Source organism: Anabrus simplex, chromosome 11, assembly GCF_040414725.1.
Source record: "Anabrus simplex isolate iqAnaSimp1 chromosome 11, ASM4041472v1, whole genome shotgun sequence".
NCBI lineage: Eukaryota > Metazoa > Arthropoda > Insecta > Orthoptera > Tettigoniidae > Anabrus > Anabrus simplex.
Window position 1 is genome coordinate 58,321,007 of NC_090275.1, and position 24,815 is coordinate 58,345,821.

At 39.3% G+C, this 24,815-nt stretch overlaps 1 protein-coding gene across 2 annotated transcripts in view; it reads right to left on the reverse strand.

Moving 5' to 3' along the window:
- Positions 1–7,367: 7,367 nt before the first annotated feature.
- The window catches only part of Hsl (hormone-sensitive lipase), an 84,981-nt gene continuing 67,533 nt past the window's right edge, over positions 7,368–24,815 (reverse strand). For both annotated transcript variants that reach the window (XM_067155941.2, XM_067155940.2), the window contains exons 10-12: positions 20,088–20,253; positions 16,248–16,373; positions 7,368–8,223 (exon numbers count right to left, since the gene is read on the reverse strand). In XM_067155941.2, coding sequence (XP_067012042.2) covers positions 8,131–8,223; positions 16,248–16,373; positions 20,088–20,253 — 385 coding nt within the window. In that variant the 3' untranslated portion in view covers positions 7,368–8,130. The remainder of the gene's footprint in view (positions 8,224–16,247; positions 16,374–20,087; positions 20,254–24,815) is intronic.

Genomic DNA, 24,815 nt, shown 5'->3' on the forward strand with positions numbered 1-24,815 from the left:
ACTATAGTGCTAAATACTATCTGTTCAAGGTTATCATTAACTAGCAACTTGATTACAGAGGACACTAATCATCAACCTGTGCAACTCCTACTGGAATCTTACTTGGTCCAGAGAGTGTAATGAAAACCAACGTTTGAGAAAATTATGGTGCAAAGAAGTGAAAAAAATGTATTTCTTTTAGAAAATGTTGTGATATACAGAATATAATTGGTTTCAAAATTATTCATAGACAGCACATGCGATGACCACCGAGTAAGGGAATGGTTGAGACTTCCCAAAACATGTTTGGTTTAATAAATAGTTTTTCTTTCATGTAATGAGTGTATTGATCAAGGCGGATTCAAATAAACTATTTTAAATAGTTATATTATACATTTAACAAGAGTCTCACGATATCGTCAGATATTGTTATCCGGCTCAATGGCTAAGTGGTTAGCGTGCTGGCCTTTGGTCATAGGGGTCCCGGGTTTGATTCCTGGCAGGATCGGGAATTTTAACCATAATTGGTTAATTACTCTGGCGCAGGGTCTGGGTGTATGTGCCGTCTTCATCATCATTTCAGCCTCATCACAATGCCTACGGGTGTCAAATCAAAAGACATGCACCAGGCCTCTCCGGAGGTCACACGGCATTTCATTTCATCAGATATTGTAAAGCAATTTGTAGGTTTCTTTTTCAGATGTTCATGGTAGTCTTCTTCTTCTTCTATTCTATTTTCCAAATTCTCTCTGGGTAGGGTAGTGTACCAAAGCCCTCCACCTTACTCGATTTTTCCGCCATTCCTCTTCTAGTACTTTATTGCTATCAACTCCTCTATTTGCAATACAGTCGACAACTGAGCTCCTCCATCTCATTATAGGCTGTCCCCTAGGCCTCTTTCCAGTCTCTGTACCCATGAATGTTCTTTTTGGTATTCTCTCTCCTGGCATTCTCATCATGTCTAAACCAGTTTAGATTTGATATATCAATCTCTTCTTGAAGTTTACACACTCCCACACTTCTCCTTATTTCCTCATTTCGTATTCTACCTCATCTTGTCTTTCCCTGTATGCTCCTCAAGAACCTCATTTCAGCTGCTTGTATCTTACTTTGGTTCCGCTTAGTCAACGTCCAGGCTGCTGAAGCATAGGTCAGTATAGGTTTATAATAGGACGAATATAAAACCTTCTTGCACTTCATTGGCACATCTTTGTTCCATACAATGTCTCACACACTGGTAGAAACTTGCAGACTGCTGCTGTATTCTTAAATCAATTCCTCCATCCAAATTTCCATCTTGTGACATCATGCTGCCCAAATATTTAAAATTTTTCACTAATTCAAGAGGTTCATTCCCTATTTTTATCACTCCCCTGGGTTTTCTGTTACCTCTTGTCAAGATCAAAGTCTTGCTTTACGCAGTCCTAATCTTCATTCCAAAATTTCTTATCTACTCATTCCATGAATTAACTTGTGTTTGTACTTCCTCTTCATTATTTCCCCAAAGTACAATGTTCATGATAGTATGTGTCAGAAATCATAGTCAGAAGTGATTAATTTTTTCGCTGTTCACAACTTCCATTTGTATCCTTTCATTCCCTTTTACTTTAAGCATCCTTAAGTGTGGCCATGATTTAAGCTGTTTGGAACAAGCCTTGCATCTTATTTCATTTCGTGAATGCCATTAAATTATCTAAATTATCAACATGACTTGTAAAGAATTCCAAGTTTTCATCTACTATAAGGTGTGATCAAAAATTTTCCATTTGAGGGCGTTGCTGCAGCGGACATGCAACGTAGCAAGACTCCAATGTGGGTATATAAGCACGGACATGTACGCAAAGGGATTAGTGTAGCAATCGTGTCGTGCAGAGGCGCATACGGTAACTGTGGCCACGTGAACTATGGTGACATTACCAAATGCATCCAAACAGGACCAACGTGCTGTTATTCTGTTCTTGGCTGGCGAAGAACAAACACCGGTGGACATCCATCAGAGAATGAAGACTGTGTATGGGGCAGCATGTCTGTCAAAAACCACCATTGTGGAATGGTGCACCAAGTTCTGTGTGGGTTGCATTTCAACACAAGACACTGGTCAATCTGGGAGAAAAGCCTCACCCATTACGGACAACAACAAGCAGGCAGTGGATTAGGCATTTAGAGCGGACCAGTGCATAACCATTCACGTGCTAGCAATGGATCTCAACATCAGCTTTGGTAGCGCCTTGAAGGGTCGGCGCTTTCTGTCAGACGAGGATGTGCAGCAGGCGGTTAGGAACTTCTCCACGCAGCAGGACACTGTGTTTTAGCAAACGAGGATCTTCAACTAGGTGCACCGATGGGATGAGTGCCTCAATGCTCACAGCGATTTTGCCTGATTGGCATCCCGATTCAGAACTGTAAGGCTGTCAAACGGAAACTTTCTGATCGTCCCCTTATAATGTAAAGTGCTGAATGAATGTAAATAATACTGACAACAATTATAATTGTTTGAATGCAAAGAGTTCAACAATATATTTTAGGAGTAGGATCTTCTAGAATACTAGAAACATTGGTAAAGTGCTGTTGAGTTTGTTTTGCCAAATCTCCCTTATCTAAAATTTTAAAACCTGTCAACCTTCGCGCATGCAGTGGAAAGTTCAGAATGTGTCAAAATTTGTGAGAGGATTCTGTCTATATACAGAGAGAAAATTATGCCTATCAAACAAGCATGGATATGGTGGCATAAATTTGCACACAGGGTTCAAAGACGCAAAGCAGAGCAGGTGCCCAACAATATCAGATGCATTCATTAATCCACTGATGAAATGGTAAGGGAGAAATAGGCATATGACAGTGAAACCAATAGAGGTGAAATGACAGAACAAATGTGATGTTACTTTGTATCGTCGAAGAGAATAACTCATCTTACGCCATGACAAAAGCTTGAATAAGGTCAGTAATCATACTGAAAAATAAAGGAGTGGTACTGAGTAAAAAACAGGTGTTTGTAACTTTAATAAATCTTTACCCATTCATCTACAAAAAATTAGAGAGTCTTACGTACATTCTGTATTAAATACCATCTCTGTACGAAACCTTAGTCAAGGGTTGCCATAAATGGGTATCTTTGGCTATGATTGGGAGGGCTGTACTGTTGAAAGCTTTGTATTTACACTGAAACACAACAATTGTACACATATGGGTATAATAAGTATTGACATCCACTAGAACTTTCTGATGTTTGTATCTGAACCCTTGGTGTCCTCTCCTGATCACTGGCATTTGTTACATTAGTTCATTTCTAAGTAATAGAAAAGAACCAATAAGTAACAAATCAAGTCGTAATATAGAAAAATGAGATGAACACATCAGGTCAGTGTTGCAATGAGTAAGTAACCAAAACAGAGGGCAAGGACAAACACAAAAACATGAAATGACAAGGACTATCTCCACACCTTCATACACTGCTGTCTTCAAATAGATTAGCTCTATGTAGCGGGTCAATTTCTTGCAAGTTACCTCCAGTGGGACGTAAAGCCAATAATAATATTATTAATTAAAATATTTAAAAAAATCCCATGCCGCATGTTAGTATACACAGGGTCTCTCTTATAAACCCAGACCGAGCACACGGTGTTTGTACTCTGCGCTACAGCAGCTGCCTCAGCCCAACTTACATCGCGTGCGGCCGCCCTGCTTTAAGTGTGTGTGCAATCTTATATAAAATCTTACCTTACAAAAGATGCTGGAAGTGTCATCCTTCATAAACACAATTAGGATTTTCTGAACACCAATAGCGAGAGTTATGAGTGTTTACATGACCATCATGATGAAACCAGGCCTCATCCAAACAGAACACAAGCTGTGGGTCGAATAAACGATCGTTCAATGATACAAGATCTACTCACAATATCTCTCTCTTGTGGTTGGATCAGCAGGTTTTAAACAATGGGCCCTTGTAACAGCTTTGTAGCTCTGTGTGCAGAAGAAACCGAAACACCTACTTGTGCTAATTTTCTGAGTGATTTATTCAGTGGACGTTCAAGATTCGCACCAATCTAGCTTTTCCTCCGTGAAAACTGTTTATGTGCGACGTGCGTTCATGTTTTTTATTGAGCACTGAGCCAGTAGTTTCAAATTTATTTACAATTATGTGAATCTGTGCTCATGAAGGTGGCACTTCACCAAGAAATTGCTGAACAAATGCATCGCATACCCGTCGAGCCGACCTGTACTTAAAATAACTTCTACATACAGAAATACGATGTTGTAATGATAACTGTCTCATCATGATAACAGCTGAGATTCAGACTGGCTATTGATGCTAGGTCGAACACATGCTCGCTCCTTATAAGGTCAAGAACTATGCGTGCACCTCCCATACAGATGCTTAGGACTCAGAGAATAGAAACGCCGCTGGATGGTGTGAGTTTATAAGAGAAACCGTGTGTGGGGGGGCGTTAAAAAGCAAGATTTTGTGCTTTCTTTTGAGATCCTAGAGCCATACAATCTTTTACAATTGAGTGAAGCTAGAGCACACAGTGAATGGTGCAAAAGCTAGAGGAATGTAAGAGTTGTTGGTAAGGTAACACTGAGCACATCTTGGACGCAATGTCCATAGTGAGAAAAAATAACTATATCAGAATTCAAATGCACATTTGAAAGTTTCTTTCCCATACTTATTATACCTATATGTATATTATACTCTGTAACAAAAAAATATTGTCAACAATTATTGGAGATGCACTATGTGCAAGTAGCATAACATTAAGAATAAAGTTCTTAGACTACAATATGAGTGAATAATAATATCGATATTTTCCATGCCACAGGTTAGTACATATATACATAAACTTAAAGCTGTGCATTCACTGTAATCCAAACAAATTAATATTTTCTCAAGCCATTGCATAGATGTAAATATTTCATCAAATTCAATAATATGAAATTAAGTTTTCAAATATTTTGACTAGAAATGGCAAGATCAGACAGGGATTAAGGAGAATGTGTTTCAGTTTAAGTACAGATATTCCTTGGAAATGGCAATCAAAAAACTTGTGAAGTCTTAAGTCCAAAGAATTTCATGGAATATTTGGTCTTATACAATGCATTCAAGAAAGCTCAGTCAAAGGTGAATGTTTAGAGGAGGAAGTTATTATTGCTTGTTTCATAACAGCAGGTAAGTAATTTTTCTTTTACCTTACCCAGCATGATATGTTGCCTACATTCTGCCTTTCTTTGATTATTTTCCAGTCTGTATATATTACAGATCCCTGATACGCTGTAGAGCAGAGGTGCTCAGCTGGGAGCTAGCTCAGTGCAGTCGGGCTGGGATGATGTAAATGTGGGCATCTTACGTAGCGTGTACACGTTACAGTGAAGCGAGAGAGCGAACACACTTGGCAGGGAAGTGAAGCAGTGGCATTCGATTGTGACTTCGAAGCTCTCCTCCACCACTCAGCAAAATTCTGATTCAGGTACAGATTAAAAATAAACAACGCTGTAATCGCAAGAAAAATGACCTTTTCAATATAATCCAGTTTGATTTATACTGCGCTTGATATAAACAGTCAATTTTATTTTCTTATATTTATACATTCGAAGAAAACTGACAGATTAGCGTACAAGCTAAGATTTACATTTTCTTGGATGAGAATGACAGTATTTCCATTAAAAAAAAGTAAAATTCCTTATTCGTTCAGCAAAATGTAATATATTTACATAATTCAACACTTTTAATGCTCGATTTTGCACAGTGTTGCAGTGTTATGTGCCTTTCCTGGTTCACTGTATTTCTGAAAATAGTACTGAAAACTTATCAGGCATCCAATGATAATACTTAGCCTCTGAATGGTGAGGGAGTTTTATCACGAGTGAAGAAATAGATATTTATTATCCAAGATTAAAGACCAACAACAACAATGTAAATGCATCTACCAAATAGATATACAGTATGCCTTAAAATAAATAACCTAACTGATGTTATTCCCGGTAAGCATAATTGCAATGTTGGTTTATTAGATAATTTAAACTCGAGCAACCACAAGCCACAGCTTATACACCTTAACTCTGTATTATAAGAGGAATGTTTCTAAAGCACCTCTTAAAATATAACATTGAAAATTGTAATTCAATTACATACAGTAAAAAAGTATTTGAAGTTGTTGGTCGAACTCTTTATTGTATCCGGTCAAAATACATATTTCTTACAACATAAATTTAAAATGACTTGGATTTCTGCCCTTTTCTTTCATTATTTTCTGCCTCCATTTCAAACTCGGGTAACGCCGCGGCAATCGAGAATGACTGGTAGAACTTCACTCAGCCTTCATGGCCTGTATTGTAACCACAAACACTGTGTCTGAATCGCATATGCTCATCGCCTGCCTGCCCGCCCACTTATAGTACTGTGTGCCCGCGCGACGAAATGTTCAGTGTGAGCACCTCTGCTGTAGAGTATGCTTCAGATACAGATACAGGTTAACAAGTTGGGTTGTTTAAAGTAAGAGGTGCTTCAGAGAGGTAGGTTTTCAGTCCAAATATAAGAATAGCCAGCAATCTCTCTACTTTACCTGTGCAGGACAGTCTACTCCAACTAGAAGTGAATGCTGAAAATTCTTATTAGAAACAAACAAATCATGGGTGTTAAAGCATTCCACACGAGGGGAGGGGTGTTTGTCGATGTTATGACTTTGCTCACAATAGACCATTAGTAAATGTTCCAGTTGCACATTGTTTTTGTTACTGAGTAAAGCAAGGGCATTATAGTTTGTGGATATTCCAGTACTGTATGAGAAAAACAAAGAAATGGATTTCTTTTTGTGGTGCTACATAAGTGATGTAATTCACACGACATTACTTCATAACAGGGATGATCTTGTGAGAAGGATTGGGGTAACAAGTGAAAGAGTTGCACCCCTCATGTTGTCAAAGGTGTAAGAAAGCGTTATGAGGCACATACTGCTGTATGTGGAACAAGAAGGTGGGTATTTGTATTTCAGCACGGAGCTGAAACAACCAGCGATGTGCAACAGTCTGGAAGAACTGTTAGTGTATGGACCGATGTGTCATGTGCAGTGATTACCCAGTGCATGGACATGGTCAGATGATTGACACTACTTGATTTACAAGCCGAAATAGGCACTGCAAAACGAACCATCCACAAACTTTTCCAGGAAGATCTTCATCTGCCTTCATCATGATGCGTCGATAATGAGGTAGAACTTTATTCTTAATGAAGAACGCCTAAAATACTGTGGGAGTTTTATTTTGTAAATAAAATGGTACTACAAAGTAATGAAACTGCACTGTTTATTTAATTTTTGCTTCAATCAGTTATCCAAGACTTTCACATTTATAAGTGTCCCGCTCCGTGGCTAAATGGTTAGCATGCTGGCCTTTGGTTCAAGGAGTCCCAAGTTTGATTTCCGGTCGAGTCGGGGATATTAACTTTCATTAGTTAATTCATATGGCTCGGGGGCTGGGTGTTAGAAACGTTTTCAGCATTAAGTTTCGCCTCAGATAGGCCGCATTATCACACACGCGCAGGTCGCCTATATGGCGTCGAATCAAAAAAACCTGCACCAGGCCTCTCCGGAGGCCACACGCCATTATTATAATTACCTTTATAGTAAACCACCCCACTGCACAGACAAGGCAAAGAGGAGTTTAGACTGATCCCTGCTTCCCCAAAAACGCCTATTACTTTAGGCCACTCAACTTACTGAGCTGTACACATTTAAGGCAAGCCAGGCATAGGCCATATACAGTTGAATGCATTTAGAAATCATTGTCATCTACATCCAACATACTTCTATAAACATTAGTCTGGCTTACTGAGATTGCACATTTTAAAAATATTATTGCATATGCTTTGCAACAAAGCAAATTCACAAATAAGTGAATACAAAAAATAAATATCATTTTAAATACACGAAACAGATCCACTGACTTTATACCAAAAGTGAGGTTTGGAAGCCACAAGTAAATATTGGACAATATTGAGGCTCTTATCAGATCTAATAAGAAGTGCAACATTTGAATGCAACCAACAAGAAAAATGAATGATCATTATTTTTTGTTTTAGTTTGGACACATTATGGGAAAGGGAAAAAAAAAATCTATCATTTTATACTTACACAAAATGGCACAATTTAGGGCATTCCTTCATGTTGATGGAGTCGGTTTGTCAAAGGACGCGAGCATTTCCAGCATTCGTTTAACACACAAGTTCGATCCATTGTGTGCTTCTCTACTAAGCTGTAGAGGGAAAGATAATGATAGTGAATAAGCAAGATAGTCACATGAACTTTAATTTTTAAACTCTACACAAAGTAAGATCCAGAAGTTTGTGAACCATAAACAGAGAAAGATAAGAAAATTATGAGAAAACTTTAGGGCCAAGAATTAAAAATGAAATGCGTTACCCCAAACCCAACTTGTAAGTATCTAAATGTAGTGATACAATGAGACAGCGGCGATAAGTCTACTCATCAAATACACACATTTTTGCAAATCAAACGTACAAGATCAAAATGGTATAAGCAAGTAGAAGAAGACTTCACTGAATAAGAATTACCAAATCTGCAGGACAGAAATGTAATCAGGAAAATTATTCGCACAAGGGGATTTGAGGACGATGAGGAGAAATCAACACGACGTACCTGGTCTGAGGAACAGAAATTACAACAATCGATGAGAATTAAGAACTACTGGGCAAGGAGGAAAGCTCAAAAAATGTTGATTCATAAACAAGAGCTAAAAGGTTTCCACCTATTCCATACTATTTATTGTAACCTAAAAAATATTACATATATTTGAAACTAGTTATTATGGTCTGATTATGGTCTCTAACAAGACCGAAACTAGTATCACACGTATGTAACTTTTTTTAGGTTACAATAAATAGCACTGAATAGGTTGAAACCTTTTAAGTCTTGTTTCACATTGTTATTGCTCTTCAATACGGAATGATATGAAATTTATTACCTGTAAAATGTTGTTCCACGTGGTCTGAAGTGACCTATTCGATGAGAAGAAGAAGGATAGGAACACAAAACAGGACAAACTCGATGACAGGTCAGTGTAGGAAGAAACGACAACAGTGGAGCCAAAGACAAACATGAAAACACTGGAGAAAAAGAACAATCTCTGCATCTTCATACACTGCCATGTACAGACTAATACGCTCGCTCCACATTAATCCTAATTCATCTACAGCCATTTCTTCTCTTCTTGCTTCTGCTTCCCAGCCTCATCAGGAGGGTGAACATCAACACTCATTGAGGGGACACCTTGGCAGATCTTCAGTCTTCGTGTGGAAAGAAAAAAGCTGGATAAAGACAGGAAAGGGGGGGCGGGGGGGAGGGTGAAAAAAGAGCAACCCTGTGACTAATTACAGTAAAACTCCGGTAAAACACTCTTCAAGAGATAATGTGTTAACCAGTACCACGTAGTGAGTGAAAGACAACCAAATCCATACAGTATAACAGATACAAAGCATGTTCAATTCATTTTAGCATTTTTATATATTGCAAATAAAATATTGTATTGTTACATGTTTCGTATGCCAGGATATGGGGGGCTGGGCCAGAAGTCATGGCAAGTATTGTTTTTCAAATGAATGTGGGATCTAACAGACATATGGAATAATACAGATGGGAATGGCAAGCGTAAGGTGCTGTGGAATGTATGAATACTGCTGAGTAAGTTTAGCAGGATGTAGAATATAAAGCAAGGAAACTGTCACGAAATCCTTGTACTACATAATGTTTATTCACAACCTTTATGGTAAATCCTCACAGTAGTCCGCTAGATTAGGGACACCACATTGCCAACAATGATGGACACGTCTGATACCAGTCGCCTCGCCATGTGTGAATTTTGCGATCTCATGTTTCACAGAGTTAGCAATGCCCCCTCATGTCCCAAACAATCTTCCAGTACTTTCCACCCTCAGAGCTGAAACTGCCCCCATACAGCCTCTGCTTCATGCAATTTGGATTGTCATAAAGAAGGATAACACTGTTGAGAAGATCTGGGTACTTGTATATTTATGTCACTGTTGTGTCGTATAGAATGAAGTGAGACAAAATCACACCTCTGTTGTCGTGAGCCACAATGACCGTCCGATTCATGGTGATGGCGGCAGCAGCAGCAGCAGTAGTAGTAGTAGTACCGGCTAAATGGTTAGCGTACTGAACTTTGGTCCAGAGGGCCCCGAGTTAGATTCCCTGCGGGTCGGGGATTTTAACCTTCATTTGTTAATTCCAGGGGCTGGGTGTTTGTGCTGTCCCCAACATCCCTGCAACTTACACACCACACATAACACTATCCTCCACCACAATAACACGCAGTTACCTAAACATGACAGATGCCACTCATCCTCATCAGAGGGTCTGCCTTACAAGGGCTGCACTCAGCTAGAAATAGCCACGCGAAATTAAATTAAGTAGTGGTGGTGGTGGTGGTGGTGGTGGTGGTGGTTGTGGTGGTGGTGGTAGTAGTAGTAGTAGTAGTAACTACCACTTTTACAGCACACCCAGGAAACTGCAGTTGGAAAATGATGATGAGAAGGGTATTGCCAGAAATTCTGTCTTCACGGTTATCCAGCACGTTGTCATTCTGCCAACTGACGTTTGAGCTCTGGTTCATAAGCCCTGACCAAAACGTTCATCCACAGTCACTATTCTCCCCAGCATTTGCTTGCCTTCCCGCCAGTAGCGTACCAAGTGGTCAGAGCATATGGCATATCATGTCCACCTTTGCATGTCAGGGTATGCATGTGGCACCCACTGATGCATTTTTACGCAGATGAAGGAAGATTTTCCCATAAAATTCAATGGATGATTCATTTTTCAATGCCTGTTTTGGTCTGTAATGCAAATAGTGTCCATTTTCTGTCCACGCCCATACAATGGGTAATTACAGCATGTGACATTAGTCCAGACACTAACAGGTCTTCCGGATCATTGCAAGTTGCTGCTTGTTTCACGTCCGTGCTGAAATACTGCTGCCCATCTCACAATGCTATGCTATGGAAGAGCATTATTCCCCACAGGTTCCACAAGCTCTCTATAACATTCTTCGGCACTGCGACCCTCGTGAATGGCCAGTTGTTCTTGCCTCATCACATCCATTATGCATGGAGCCTGATTCACTACTGCAGTCCCATTGCCCTGAGCATGGTACTCATCCAATGCACTGCCATCTTGTGCTGTGTCCATTTACTATGAGTGTCATGCTTTCCACAACATAATTATGATCATTGTATGGTAGCACCATGCAAAGTGAGGATAAAAAATAGTTGCTATGAGTTATGCTCCTAACCTCATATTACACAGTACTTGTATTTTACGACACTAGACCTACGGCCTCCGTGGCTCAGGCAGTAGCATGTCGATCTCTCACTGCTGGATTCCATGGTTGAACTCTCAGTCGCTCCATGTGAGATTTGTGCTGGACAAAGCAGAGGCACGACAGGTTTTTCTCCGGGTACTCATCTTTCATTCCAGCGACACTCTCCAATATCATCCCATTTCATCTGTCAGTCATTAATCACTGCCCCAGAGGAGTGCACTAGGCTTTGGCAGCTGGCACAGTTCCTATCTTCGCCGCTAGATGGCGGCTTCAATCATCCCATTCCTGACCCAGTCGAATACTGGAAATACGCCGAAGGTTTTCAACACTAGACCTATTAATGTCAGTTCTGCTACCCTTAATTCTTACGTGCAACAACTCAACCGCAGTCTGTCTCATACATGAAACTGAACTAATTCATTTGAAACACAATTTAACTGTGAATTTACACTTCTTGACACCATCAGGAATACTGATAAACTGTTGTATCACTTGCAGTGCTGCAAGTGCATCTTGTTGCATGGTTTCTTCTTTATGTGGGAAATGGTTAAATTTCTTATTCAGTTGTTTCACTACTATGATTTTCTATGATTTAACAGAATTCAAGAATTTCACTCAGTTTAATCGCGGACACAATAGTTGTCGTAGTTACTCGTATATGAGTACGAGTTTTTCACCTCCAGTTTATGTTTAGTCCGCTTTGTGCATATGACATTGATAACATGAAAATTTCAAGCAAAATTTTCCCGAATTAAGAAATAGAAATGTGAGTGTGCGTGAGTAGGGGTGACAACACAATGGTCATGGAACTGCTCTGTTCAAGAGTACAGGTTTAAAGAGCACAGGTAACAGGACTAATGCTTTGAAAAATCAACAAGTAAAGGATGGAAAACTTTACAGATAAAATAACAATATCTTCGGCAAATCTCAGGGTTTTGATCTCCTCTCCTTGAATTGTGATTCTCTTTCTAAATTCCTATTCGACTTTCTTTACCGCCTATTCTACATAAATGCTGAAAAGGAGGGAGACAAACTGCAGCCTTGCCTCACTTCTTTCTGGATTGCTGCTTCTTTTTTAAAGCCCTCAATTGTTACAACTGCAGACTGATTTTCGTACAGATTGTAGATAATTCTTCTGGTCCAATCAACATTATCGAATGCCTTTCCTAGATCTTCGAATGCCATGTACGTGGGCTTATCCTTCTTAGCACAAGATATAAATTTCATGGTTTCCGTACTGACAGCTAACTTTGTTGTATAACAATTTATTACAAATCTTTCCTCCTAATATTGTACTGAATAGGTGGAAAACTTTGTAATAAATAGTTATATAACTAAATTATCGTTCTTAATTCGGTTTTCTAAGATACGATGTAAAGTCAGGATTGCTTCACGTGTTTCTACAGTTCTTCTGAAGCCAAATTTATTTTCTCCCAACTCAGCTTCAATTTGCCTTCCAATTCTTCTGTAAATAATATGCATTAAAATTTTGTACGAATGAGTTACTACAGTAATGGTGGGGTAGTTTTCATACTTATCAGCACCTGCTTTCTTGGGAATAGGTATAACTACATTCTGCTTAAAATCGGGTAGGACTTTTGCTGTATCATACATCTTACACACTAAATGGTATAACCTCACCATGTTGGTTTTTCCTAAGGCAGTCAGTAAATCTGAAGGTATGTCATCAATTCCAGGTGCCTTGTTCCTATATAGGTCTCTCAAAGCTCTGTTGAATTCTGACCTCAAAATTAGGTCTCCCATTCCATCAGCATCAGCAGCCTCTTCTTGTTCCAGAACCCTGTAGTCATCTACTACTTTACCTTGATACAACTGTTGGATATGTACCTGTCATCTTTCTGCCTTGTCTTCTTTCTCTAGAAGTGGTTTCCCATCTGAGCTCTTAATATTCACAGAACTAGTTTTCCTTTCTTCAAAGGTTTCCCTGATTTTCCTGTATACAGCATGTACCTTTCCTAGGACCCTACAACCTTCAACATCCTTCCACTCATCTTTCAGCCATTCTTCCTTAGCTGTCCTGCACTTTCTACCTACTGTACTTCAATCCTGAATCGCCTGTATTCTTTTCTGCACTCCTATTTTTTTTTTTTTTTCATTATTGTACTTCCATCACTCGTCAATCAGGTTTAGTATCCTGAGTTATCAACGGATTCTTATTTGATCTTTCCTTTCTTCCTAACCTTTCTTCAGCAGCCCTACTGACCTCATTCTTCACGACTGTCCATTCTTCCTCTATTATGTTCCCTTCAGCTGTTTCATTCAGTCCTTGTGCAACACGTTCCTTGAAACAAACCCTCACACTCTTTTATTTCAACTTGTCTATATGAACCCATCTCCTTTAATTCCTTTCTTCAATTTCTTCAACTTCAGGTGGCATTTCATGAACAAGTTGTGGTCAGACTGCACATCTGCTCCTGGGAAAGTCTTGCAATCCAACACCTGGTTTCTGAATCTTTGTCTAATCATAATGAAGTTATTTGATGCCTTCCAATGTTTCAAGGTTTTGTCCACATATACAACCATTGTTTGTGGTGTTTGAACCAAGTATTAGCAAGGACTAAATTATGGTTTATGAACTTCATTGTATGAATCCATATTGACCTGTACTCAACTTTGATTGAAGAGTTTCCACCTTTCAGTAATTTTATCTTGTCCTACATATACATAGGACTAAGACATTATATACATAAAGGTGGAAAATCTCTCAATCAAAGTTGACTAAATTATGATCAGTGCAGAATTCAACCAGCCGACTTGGCAACAGGAGAAGCTTTCCCTGATCAAAGAAAGGGCTTTTGGTAGCAGGTAGATGGATAATAACCCATTTCACAACAGCTATTTCCTTCTTTCTGACATTCCCTTCTCCTTACAGTAGCCTCACAAGGTTTGCTTAAACAACTGTGTTCATCTGTTAACTTGCTGTTCGTCTATTGCAGTGTTTCACCAGATTAAACTGTAAAAATGCCTAAAGAAAAGAGCTCTAGGTCTTTTTTAATTAAATAGTAGATATCAGGCATTAGTGACCATACAAGTGGCGATGATGTAGTGTACTGTCAAGTGTGCGAGAAGAGTGTAAAATGCAATAACAAATTTCAAACTGAACATCATTCGAAAACAACTTCATCTCTCAGATTAAAAGAACAGAGTAAGAATGCGCAACAGCTACTTTTCAACAGACGTAAAAACAAGGCGTGAAGTTAGTACATTTTCCACTGATATTTATAAAGCTTTTGTATGCAGCAACATTCTGCTACATAAATTAAATAATCTACATCTGTGCTCGTTTCTTGAAAAGTATTGTGCTAATCAAAGAATGCCAGATAAACCTACCCATTAGGCAGAACTATTTTTTACTTTCACTGCACGCTTCTGTCGTTGATTCAATATGATCTGACATAGGAGATGAAACAACCAATTCATGCGATCGATACATTGCGAACTTCACAGTGGGTAAATTATGTCCGGAAGAACCTGACAAACCTCATTTACTTTCATGCAAAGTGTTAGAAAAAACAACCACGCTACAGTTGCAAGATTTGTTAACGATTACCTGAGACTTCCGTGGCCTAGTGAATCGGAGAGTGATTGTTACAAAATGCACCTCTTAGTCACGGATGCAGCTTCGTATGTGTTGAAAGCTGGTCAGTCTCTTTAGAGTATTTTTTCCAAATCTCATCCATGTCGCATGTTTGGCGCATGGATTGCAGAAGAAATACGTACAAAGTACTCTCTTTCCATCTGTCAACAAAGTAATTTCAAGTGGGAAACAACTGTTCCTAAGTGCACCGGCTCGTGTACAGTTGTACAACACTCATCTGTCTCAGGGTTCTCTTTCGCCGGAACCTGTTCTCACAAGAAGGGGAATTTGGTTATCCGCAGTATCGTTTTACCAGGAGAACTTCAATCAACTGAAAGATGTAGTTAAAAGTCTTGATGATAGTCATACAGCATGTGTTCATGAAGCTGAGTGTGCATATGAATCTGAAACTGTATATAAAGATATCAGTTTCGTCCATGTGCATTATTAGTCAATTTCAAAGGCGATTCAGGGCCTAGAAACTCCTACACGGATCCTTTCAGTTAATTCAAAACACCATCAGTTCTTTAAATGGTGTCCACGGTCACAATGGAGAAAAAGTTAAAAAAGGAAACTCAGTGCGGTGTTGGACTCAAACCCAGAACTAAAGAAGATTCAATCCATAAGCAACTACATAAGTGGAATAAGGCAGTCTTTGGCAGAAGAATGTTCTGAGCAGTCAATGCCAGTGTACAAGTATTGCCCAGTTACGTCCGTTGACGCAGAACGATCATTTTCAGTGTGGAATGTCCGACAACAGAAAGTAATTGATCCCAGGGAACATTGAAAAACTCTTAGCCTACTGCTATTGATCATTTTCAAGGACTGAAACATGTTTGTCAATTTAACACTTAGTTAAAATTAAATAATGTGTTTGGTAAGTATTTTGTTTTATTTTTAGTGCATATTTTCAACATTTTTAGTACATATGTGCATGGATATTTTTGGAGTTTTTAGTGCATATGAATATGGGCTCTATATATGAGACACGCTTCTGGCTGGTGGTACGAACAGAGTTGCTAACTAATTCGCTGGAAATATACAAACTTCCAGATTTCTGTTTGTCAGGGGCACTTTACCAACCTTGATGCAAATAATACCTGCATCTCAACGTTTTGCCTTCAAATGTTTACCCAAAAAAAATTTGAGATTATTCATAATACAAATTTTTGAAAACTTTATACAAGAGATGTACAAGAAACTGGAGAAAAAAATTGTATTATGCAGGATGGTGTATTAAGTTGACACATATTACCAAATTTTAACTCTTTTCTAATTCTAATTACAGTGTGGAATTATATATTACAGAAAATGATTATGTACTTACGAGAGAGAAGTTGAGGAAGCCATGTGGTAAGCCATCGAGCACATCCAGGGTTACTTTCCTCCCTAGCCTCTTAAGGCGTTTAGCAAACATGACACAGTCATCCAGGCACGGATCTAACTGGACAGACTAAACAAAAACATATTCAATCAATCAATCAATCAATCAATCAATCAATCAATCAATCAATCAATCAATCAAGAAAATCCTTTGTGAGAAATCATGAAATATACCACTGTTCGTTAAAATCAGAGCACCTAAAAGAAGCTGGAACACCTTAGGATGTGAATGGTCAAGGGATATGTTTTTCCTACTCTGTGGTACAGAACGGAAAAGTGACCTGTGAAATGTGGCTTTGTCAGTGGATTTTATGTATCTTGTGGATGGAAAAAGTGAGGAATACTTAGATGATGGGTTAGCTATGTGAAAAATTAGAACTTCCAACTATCAGACGACAGAAACTTCAATATTTCAGGCACATGATGTGTAATGAAAAGTGTAAGATCCTTACAACCGGTGAAGGAAGGAAAAATAGGAAATCGGGGATCTGGATGATGAATTTCATGGACTGGTACCGGAAGACAATAAGAGAACTTTTTTTTTTTTTTTTTTTTTGCTAGGGGCTTTACGTCGCACCGACACAGATAGGTCTTATGGCGACGGTGGGATAGGAAAGGCCTAGGAGTTGGAAGGAAGCGGCCGTGGCCTTAATTAAGGTACAGCCCCAGCATTTGCCTGGTGTGAAAATGGGAAACCACGGAAAACCATTTTCAGGGCTGCCGATAGTGGGATTCGAACCTACTATCTCCCGGATGCAAGCTCACAGCCGCGCGCCTCTACGCGCACGGCCAACTCGCCCGGTAAGAGAACTTTTCTGAGTGGTATTATCCAAGAGTACACTTAGATATGATGGTCCTAAACCTTTGATAGAAGATTGCACTCAGAAAAGAAGATCATACAGCTGCATCAGTCCTAGACATTTTCAATGAGTGACAAATTGGGTCATCTTGCAGGCCAGGGCAGAATTGGTAAATTGTTTTCATAGAAGAAGGCATGTGTTGATGCTGCAGTATGCAGTCTGGTTTTCTTCATCATCATCATCATCATCATCATCATCATCATCCATTTCCCTCGTCCAGCTCCTGGTGGGTGGGGATATTTATGGCACTTTACAATCTTCCTCTAACCAACCACCATTGTTCCTCCTTAACTGTGTTCCAGTCCAGGTTCTTTCTAATTATACTATTCTTGCTCATTTTCAACCATGTTAGTCTGTGTTTCCCCTTGTTTGTCTGCTTTGGTATCATCCTCTCTTTCACTCTCTCAAAATGCCCAAACCACCTAAGTTTATCCCTCTCCATTTTGTCGTAAAGCTTTCAACTCTGCTTTCCTTCCAGACATTCTCATTTCTTACTCTGTCCTTTTTTCTTTTAATCTTTCTTACCATACTTGTTAAAAATTTCATATCAATGGCCTAGATATTATTCTCCTGTCTTTCTGTCAGTGTCCAAGCCTCTGTTACATATGTCAGTATTGGGCAGTAGTACATCTTACATATCACCCCTTCACATTACACTGGTACTTCCTTCCTCCACACCAAGTTTCTTACACTCTAATAGAGAGCATTTCCCTGTTGAATCCTTTTACTGATCTCCCTGCATCAGTTTGCTTTCGAAGTACTTGAAGCTCTCTGCAATTTCAAGGTTTTGTCCCTTTATTTTTATAATTCCCTTTCTCCTCTAGTCAACATCATTGTCTTATTGTTTTCCATGCTAATTTTCATTCCATAATTTTCAATAAGCTCACTCAGCATGTCGAGTTGCACTTGTATGTCCTCTCCATTCGTGCCCCACACCATAATATCATCTGCAGATAGCATTACCTTCAGCTTCCTGTCCCCATATTTCACTTATGCCTCCTTCACAATTTCAGCCATGACAGCACACTTCCTTGTTGTAGTAGAGTTTCATTCCAAACCACTCTGTTCTTCCCACGTGTCTGGACACTACTGCAACAATTTTTGTACGTTGCTTGTACATATTCTATCATTTGTTTTCCAAATCCTATCCACTGCATTACTTTCCATACTTCTGCTCTGGGAACAATATTGTAAGCCTTTTTCTAATTCTAGGAATGTCATCACCATATCTCTCCCTTACTTCCAATGTTTTTCTGTTAACTGCCTCATACTGAAGATACGGTCTAGTGTTGATCTTCCTTTCTGAAAGCCATAATGCTCTTCTTGTAATTGTCCTTCCACTGCAGTCTGGGAATACCCTGCTGAAATATGGTGTTAACAGGTACCTTGAAGATATGGAAGGACAACTGCCCCCAGAAATTTATAATGGTACCAACTTGCATAAGGGTTTTGTCTGATAACAGAGTGAAGGAGCTGGAACATTGTTCAACAGGCTTGTCCATTGCCTTGCTTATGCGGATGATGTTGCCCTGCTGGGAAGAACATTGGGGGATGTGAAACATTCATTTGTTGAATTAAGTCAGACAGTGTTAGAAGCTGGGCTGAGGGTGAACGGCACGAAGACAAAGTATATAACCACAATAAGATGGGGTGAGGTATTTCTGGAGCTCGTAATAAGACCTTCACTAAAACCAGGACTTTCAAATACCTGTCTTCAATTAATACCAAGGAAAATGGCTGTCTTGAAGAAATAAATTAGAGATTGTGCTCCATGAACCAAAGCTACTTCATTCTCTTCCATCAGCTGCAATCAAGAAAACTATCACACAGCTGTAAGAAAACCATCTATAAGACCATCATTCAACCTGTTGTCACATATGGGTGTGAGATGTGAGTGATGACCAGGTGTGAGGAGTTGTTAAACAGGTGGGAAAGGAAGGTATTCCGCAAGATCTAATGGGCCTGTTTGTGAACGTGGAGTGTGACACCTCCGTACTAACAAGGAGATGTATGATCCATGTGGAAACCCTACTATAATCGCAGAGGTGAAGAGCTGCCAGAACCGGTGGTTTGGACATGTCAAGCGAATGCCTAAGTCAAGGATGGTGCTTCAGGTGTTCTATGGGCGACCTGCTGGAAAGAAATCAAGGGTGACCGAAAAAGCGCTGGCTGGACAATGTTGAGAAGGATCTCAGGATGCTTGGTGTCAGATCTTGGAGAAGGAGACACACGACAGGAAAGATTGGAAGACTATGGTGGAGCAGGCTAAGGTCCAATCAATCAATCAATCAATCAATCAATCAATCAATCAATCAATCAATCAATCAATCAATCAATCAATCAATACGGATCCTTCATGGACTGTAGTGCCATGGGTAAGGTAAGATAAGGTAACTTGCACGAAGGGCAATATATTGTAGTGTCAAAAACCTAACAGTAGGCCTACTGCAGACCATAACACTGTGTGTTGGTGCAGTGTGCCTGATGTGAATAGACAATGCCAGATGCCTCTTCCTCTGCCATCCAACAACACATCCTACCACAAATTTCACCTGAACAAAAGCCATCTGTAAAGACACTAATGCACCTCACATAATAATAATGCAGCCTCATACCTGGAGTAACAATGGTAGCCTACAGGGGCACCAACATACACACGGTCCAGATTAAGATAAACAGTGACTTACTGTAAATGGTAAAGTGGACACCATTTTTTTAAATTGCTATCAAATTCAAAGCTATTACAGTTCCTTATACTATGATGATTCATAGCTTCCATAATACTAGTTTTAAAAAAATATCTGCGCAACATTTTAGATTCCATTTCATCTTTTTTTTTTTTTTTAATTTCAGAACAAGAACACAACCTGTGATGTCATGAGAGTAGAAAATTACAAGGCTCTAATGAAACTATGATTACTCACTAGGATTCCAACTGGAGGGAATTGCTTCAAAACCTCGTCAGAGGCCCAATAGGGAGACAGGTACGGATCTGGTGGCACTGTGAATCGGAACTCCTCCGATGGACTTCTCTGCATCAGACTGTCCAATGTAGACACTTCCACATCGTCCTCTTTGGGACTGGCAGGGCTGCAACAGACAACAATAAGTAAGTAAGATTTACAAATTACTGTCACCATCACTCACAGCTAGGTTGCAGATCTACAATATTTTTGAATTTTTCTTTTTTGCTTTCCTTTGGTGCCTGGGTCCTCTAGTCAACAACTGTGTATGCTTAGAAGTGTAAAAAGTAAGTTTCTCAAATAAAATTTAACATTTTTTTGCTAGTGGCTTTACGTCGCGCCGACACAGATAGGTCTTATGGTAACGATGGGATAGGAAATGCCTAGGAGTTGGAAGGAAGCAGCCATGGCCTTAATTAAGGTACAGCCCCAGCATTCGCCTGGTGTGAAAATGGGAAACCACGGAAAACCATCTTCAGGGCTGCCGACAGTGGGATTCGAACCCACTATCTCCCAGATGCAAGCTCACAGCCGTGTGCCTCTAACCGCATGGCCAACTCGCCCGGTAATTTAATATTTAATCAGCCAATCACTAGTCTACTATTTGTTACTTCTTATGGAAGCATACATGTTTTTCCAAATTAAAAGGCTTCTTCAGTATGTAATTCTTAACGTAAAACATAGCCATTTATATAGTTCAGTCATATTCAAAAATACTGTACATTAAGAAGTTATTCTAAATGAAACCTTAATATCCAATGAAAATTGAAATTAAACTTACAATAAGAAGCTATTCCTAAAAAGTCATTAAAGCAAAATATCAAAATTAGAATTAAGAAACACAAAACTGAAGGACTACATGCTTCCACATCCTTTAGTTTCTCAGACTAAAATGGTATATATTCACTTGCATATTTAATTTGGATACTGATACACATGTACCTTAAGTAATTATATCCACCAGTTTGCCACACTGTACAAAAATCAACAAGTACATAATCTGTATGAACTGATCACAGCTCAGGCCCGCCAATGAACTAATACTTGCAAATTACTTCAAGAATTGTGTGTTTTTTCTCTTAGCCATGTCGAACATTGTTAGAAGTTTTCACACTAGTTTTAAGACTATTGATTTTCTATTATGTAAATGCGAATCTTAGGGTACCATATACTTTTAAGGCCACTAGGTTCGGGGCCCTGACCTAACTTTAGGCTAAGATTTATTTTGGCTGATGATGCTTACGACAGTTAAGCGAAACATGTCCCAACTAACAACACCAGTTGTAATGTTTATATCCTAAATATAAGGAAAGATAAGTATTGGAAAGGTGGTGTAAATTATTATTTCTTATTTTAATGTTTATGCAGTACTTATCAATTGTTATAAGTGTGAGGGCACAATTGCTCTACCACTTTGGGACTTCACAACAGCACACCTCAATTCGCAAGACAGGCGCATGCGTGACGGCTACGCTTACCCCTCGCGCCTCTTATCCTGCAATCACGTGATTTCTCGTCAGACGACTATAGTACATAAGACAGGCGAGAATTACCAGCAGTTCAGTCCAGTTGGAGTGGAAAGTTGGATGTAAGCAAGTGTCGCTGCGGACACTGACAACCTGAAGTTGAGGAGGCGGTCTGTAGTGTGTTCTGTCCATGGAAATGAGGGTTCGTTCTGTGTGTTTGCCACCGAGAAGTTGAGTCTCTGGGGCCAGCTGCTGTGGGAGAGATCACCGGCTGTCAGCATGGGATAGTGAACGAAGTTCTACTGTCAGTAAGGGCAGCGTACATCATACTGAGCTGTGAGATTGTCGTGTGGGTTGTGAACTGAGGACTGTGACAGCGGCAGCGAGAGTAACTGCGAGACTGAGTGAGACTGTAAGTGTAAGCTGTGGTTCTGAGTTGCATGTGTGCTGTATAGTTGTGTAAGTACCTATTAGCAGTTGGTTAATACAATTTTGTGCCTTTGCTGGCAAGATGTACTGTTTACAGTGTAATTTCATTGACCCCTCTCGGCTTATCCTTGGTTCTGACAATATGAAAGTGGCTAAGGTATGAGTGATGTTAGTAATGCCATTCCTTATGCAGCCAGTCCCTACTATGAACGGTGTGAAAATGTCGCTCATAGGGTTGGCTGATGCACGCATTTCAGTGGGCTTGGCAGACTGATATGCAATAGCAATTTCTGGTCCAGTGAGAAAAGCAACGGGGAAACTACCTCACTCCTCATTTCCCTAGTACGCCTCTTCAGTGACGCCTAGGCCATTTATGACAGCTAATGGTGGACCTGTTGAGGATTCAACCAGCCTTTGGCCGAATACCCAACATACAATAAAATTTTAGAAGTTCAACTCTACCAGAGGCCTGTTCCATGAACAAACTTGGCAATTTTTCACTTTGCACTTTGAACTTTTCAGTTCAGGTTTTGTTCCACCATCACTTTTCAGATTTAGCTTGCAAAGTGAAAAGTTAGGAATCTTTTCACTTTTCAAGCCTGTTATGTTCCTCCATTGGTACAGAAATGCAAAGTGCAAAGAAATGAAGTGAAAAGTTTTCAGGTATCTTGCAAAGAGATGATTCCATTTTCATCTGTTAACTAACATGTACACTTTTTCTCGGTGTAGAATTTGGTTTGGTGATATAAACACGTTACGATGAGAGCTTTTGTTAGCATCAAGTGAGGAGATGAAAAATCCAACAAGAGAACGTGCAAAGACAGGATTAATTTTCATAACCTCACTTCGACGAATTTTCGTGAGTGATTTTGTATTACCCCACCACGCTGACTATATTCTTGAAATTATCTGTCATTTATTGCAACAAAAGGAAGTAAATCCCTTTCCGAAAAATAACAAATTCTTATATGCTTACATTGGTTAGAGAATGGTACCCAGCTGCACACTGTAGCAGCAATGGATGGGACAATATCAATTATTTGCAGAACTCTTACCAAAGTCGTAGATGTTATAGTAAATGTAATATTTCCTAACATACTACGTTGGCTTGATTATACACTTAATATAGCGACGAGATTTCTAATGAAGGGTGAATTTCCCCGGCTGTGGATGTGTTGGCAGTACTCTCGTTAATATTGATGCATGTCATCATTTGAGAGTATTTTTAAAGTTGCCAAAAAGGATGTACCATTTCTCCTTGACAACTTTCAGCACAGCAAGCTTCTTGTAACAACCTTTCTTTCGCATGATAAAATCTTTAAAACAAACGGTACCACAATTATACCGTCAAGTTAGCCGCAAAAAATAAAGCATTAAAATCATAGCGTATTAGGCCTATACAGTTTGCCCAAGGAATAAACTTGATAGGATCACTTATTCGCAAAGACTTTTCACTTTGCAAAGCAATTGAAAAGTACAACCTAAATCATGGTGGAACAGAAAGACTGCACTTTGCAAGAATTGAAAAGTGAAAAGTGCAAAGTTGAAAAGTTGCAAAGTTTGTTCGTGGAACAGGCCCCAGTTGTTATTTATTTACCCTGCCAATATGAAACAGACTGCAGAAGATCTCGAGAAGTTGCTGAATGGTATGGATGAAGTCTTAGGTAAGGAGTACAATATGAAAATAAATAAGTCCAAAACAAAAGTAATGGAGTGCAGTCGAACAAAGGCAGGTGATGTAGGAAATATTAGATTAGGAAACGAAGTCTTAAAGGAAGTAGATGAATATTGTTACTTGGGTAGTAAAATAACCAACGATGGCAGAAGTAAGGAGGACATAAAATGCAGACTAGCACAAGCAAGGAAGAGCTTTCTTAAGAAAAGAAATTTGCTCACTTCAAACATTGATATCGGAATTAGAAAGATGTTTTTGAAGACTTTTGTGTGGAGCGTGGCATTGTATGGAAGTGAAACATGGATGATAACTAGCTCAGAAAGAAAGAGAATAGAAGCTTTTGAAATGTGGTGTTACAGAAGAATGCTGAAGGTGAGATGGATAGATCGAATCACGAATGAAGAGATACTGAATCGAATTGGTGAGAGGAGGTCGATTTGGCTAAATTTGACGAGAAGAAGAGATAGAATGATAGGACACATCTTAAGACACCCAGGACTTGTTCAGTTGGTTTTTGAAGGAAGTGTAGGTGGCAAGAACGGTAGGGTTAGACCAAGGTATGAATATGACAAACAGATTAGAGCAGATGTAGGATGCAATAGTTACATAGAAATGAAAAGGTTAGCACAGGATAGGGTAGCATGGAGGGCTGCATCAAACCAGTCTATGGACTGATGACTCAAACAACAACATTTTTATCATCTAGCCCTATGAACGTCCTGCAACAGATATTTGCCCTCGGCTACATCGAAACATATTGGCATCCTGGGAATCGAAGCAGCTAGCCATTTGAACTTCTAACAAGCTGAGAATAATTAAAAGGACAACTGCAGAGTGGCAGTACCCTTTCCGGTCTTTGCAGAGAAAGGCCATAGTTTTGTGTATACTGAGACGATCTAAGTACTAAGTACCTAGTCAACAGGCGACCCCAGTGCTGGATTATTTTAGCCGACAACCTCAACATACATTATCACCAATTTGAACATAAAATATAAGCGCTAACTACAGAATAATATTTTAAGACGCTATTTTACCTCGTCAGTTTGTTCTTACAGTGTTGGTATTGACTAGGTGGAACCAATATATTAGTTTTTTACCTTATACAGAGTAGAAGTCCTT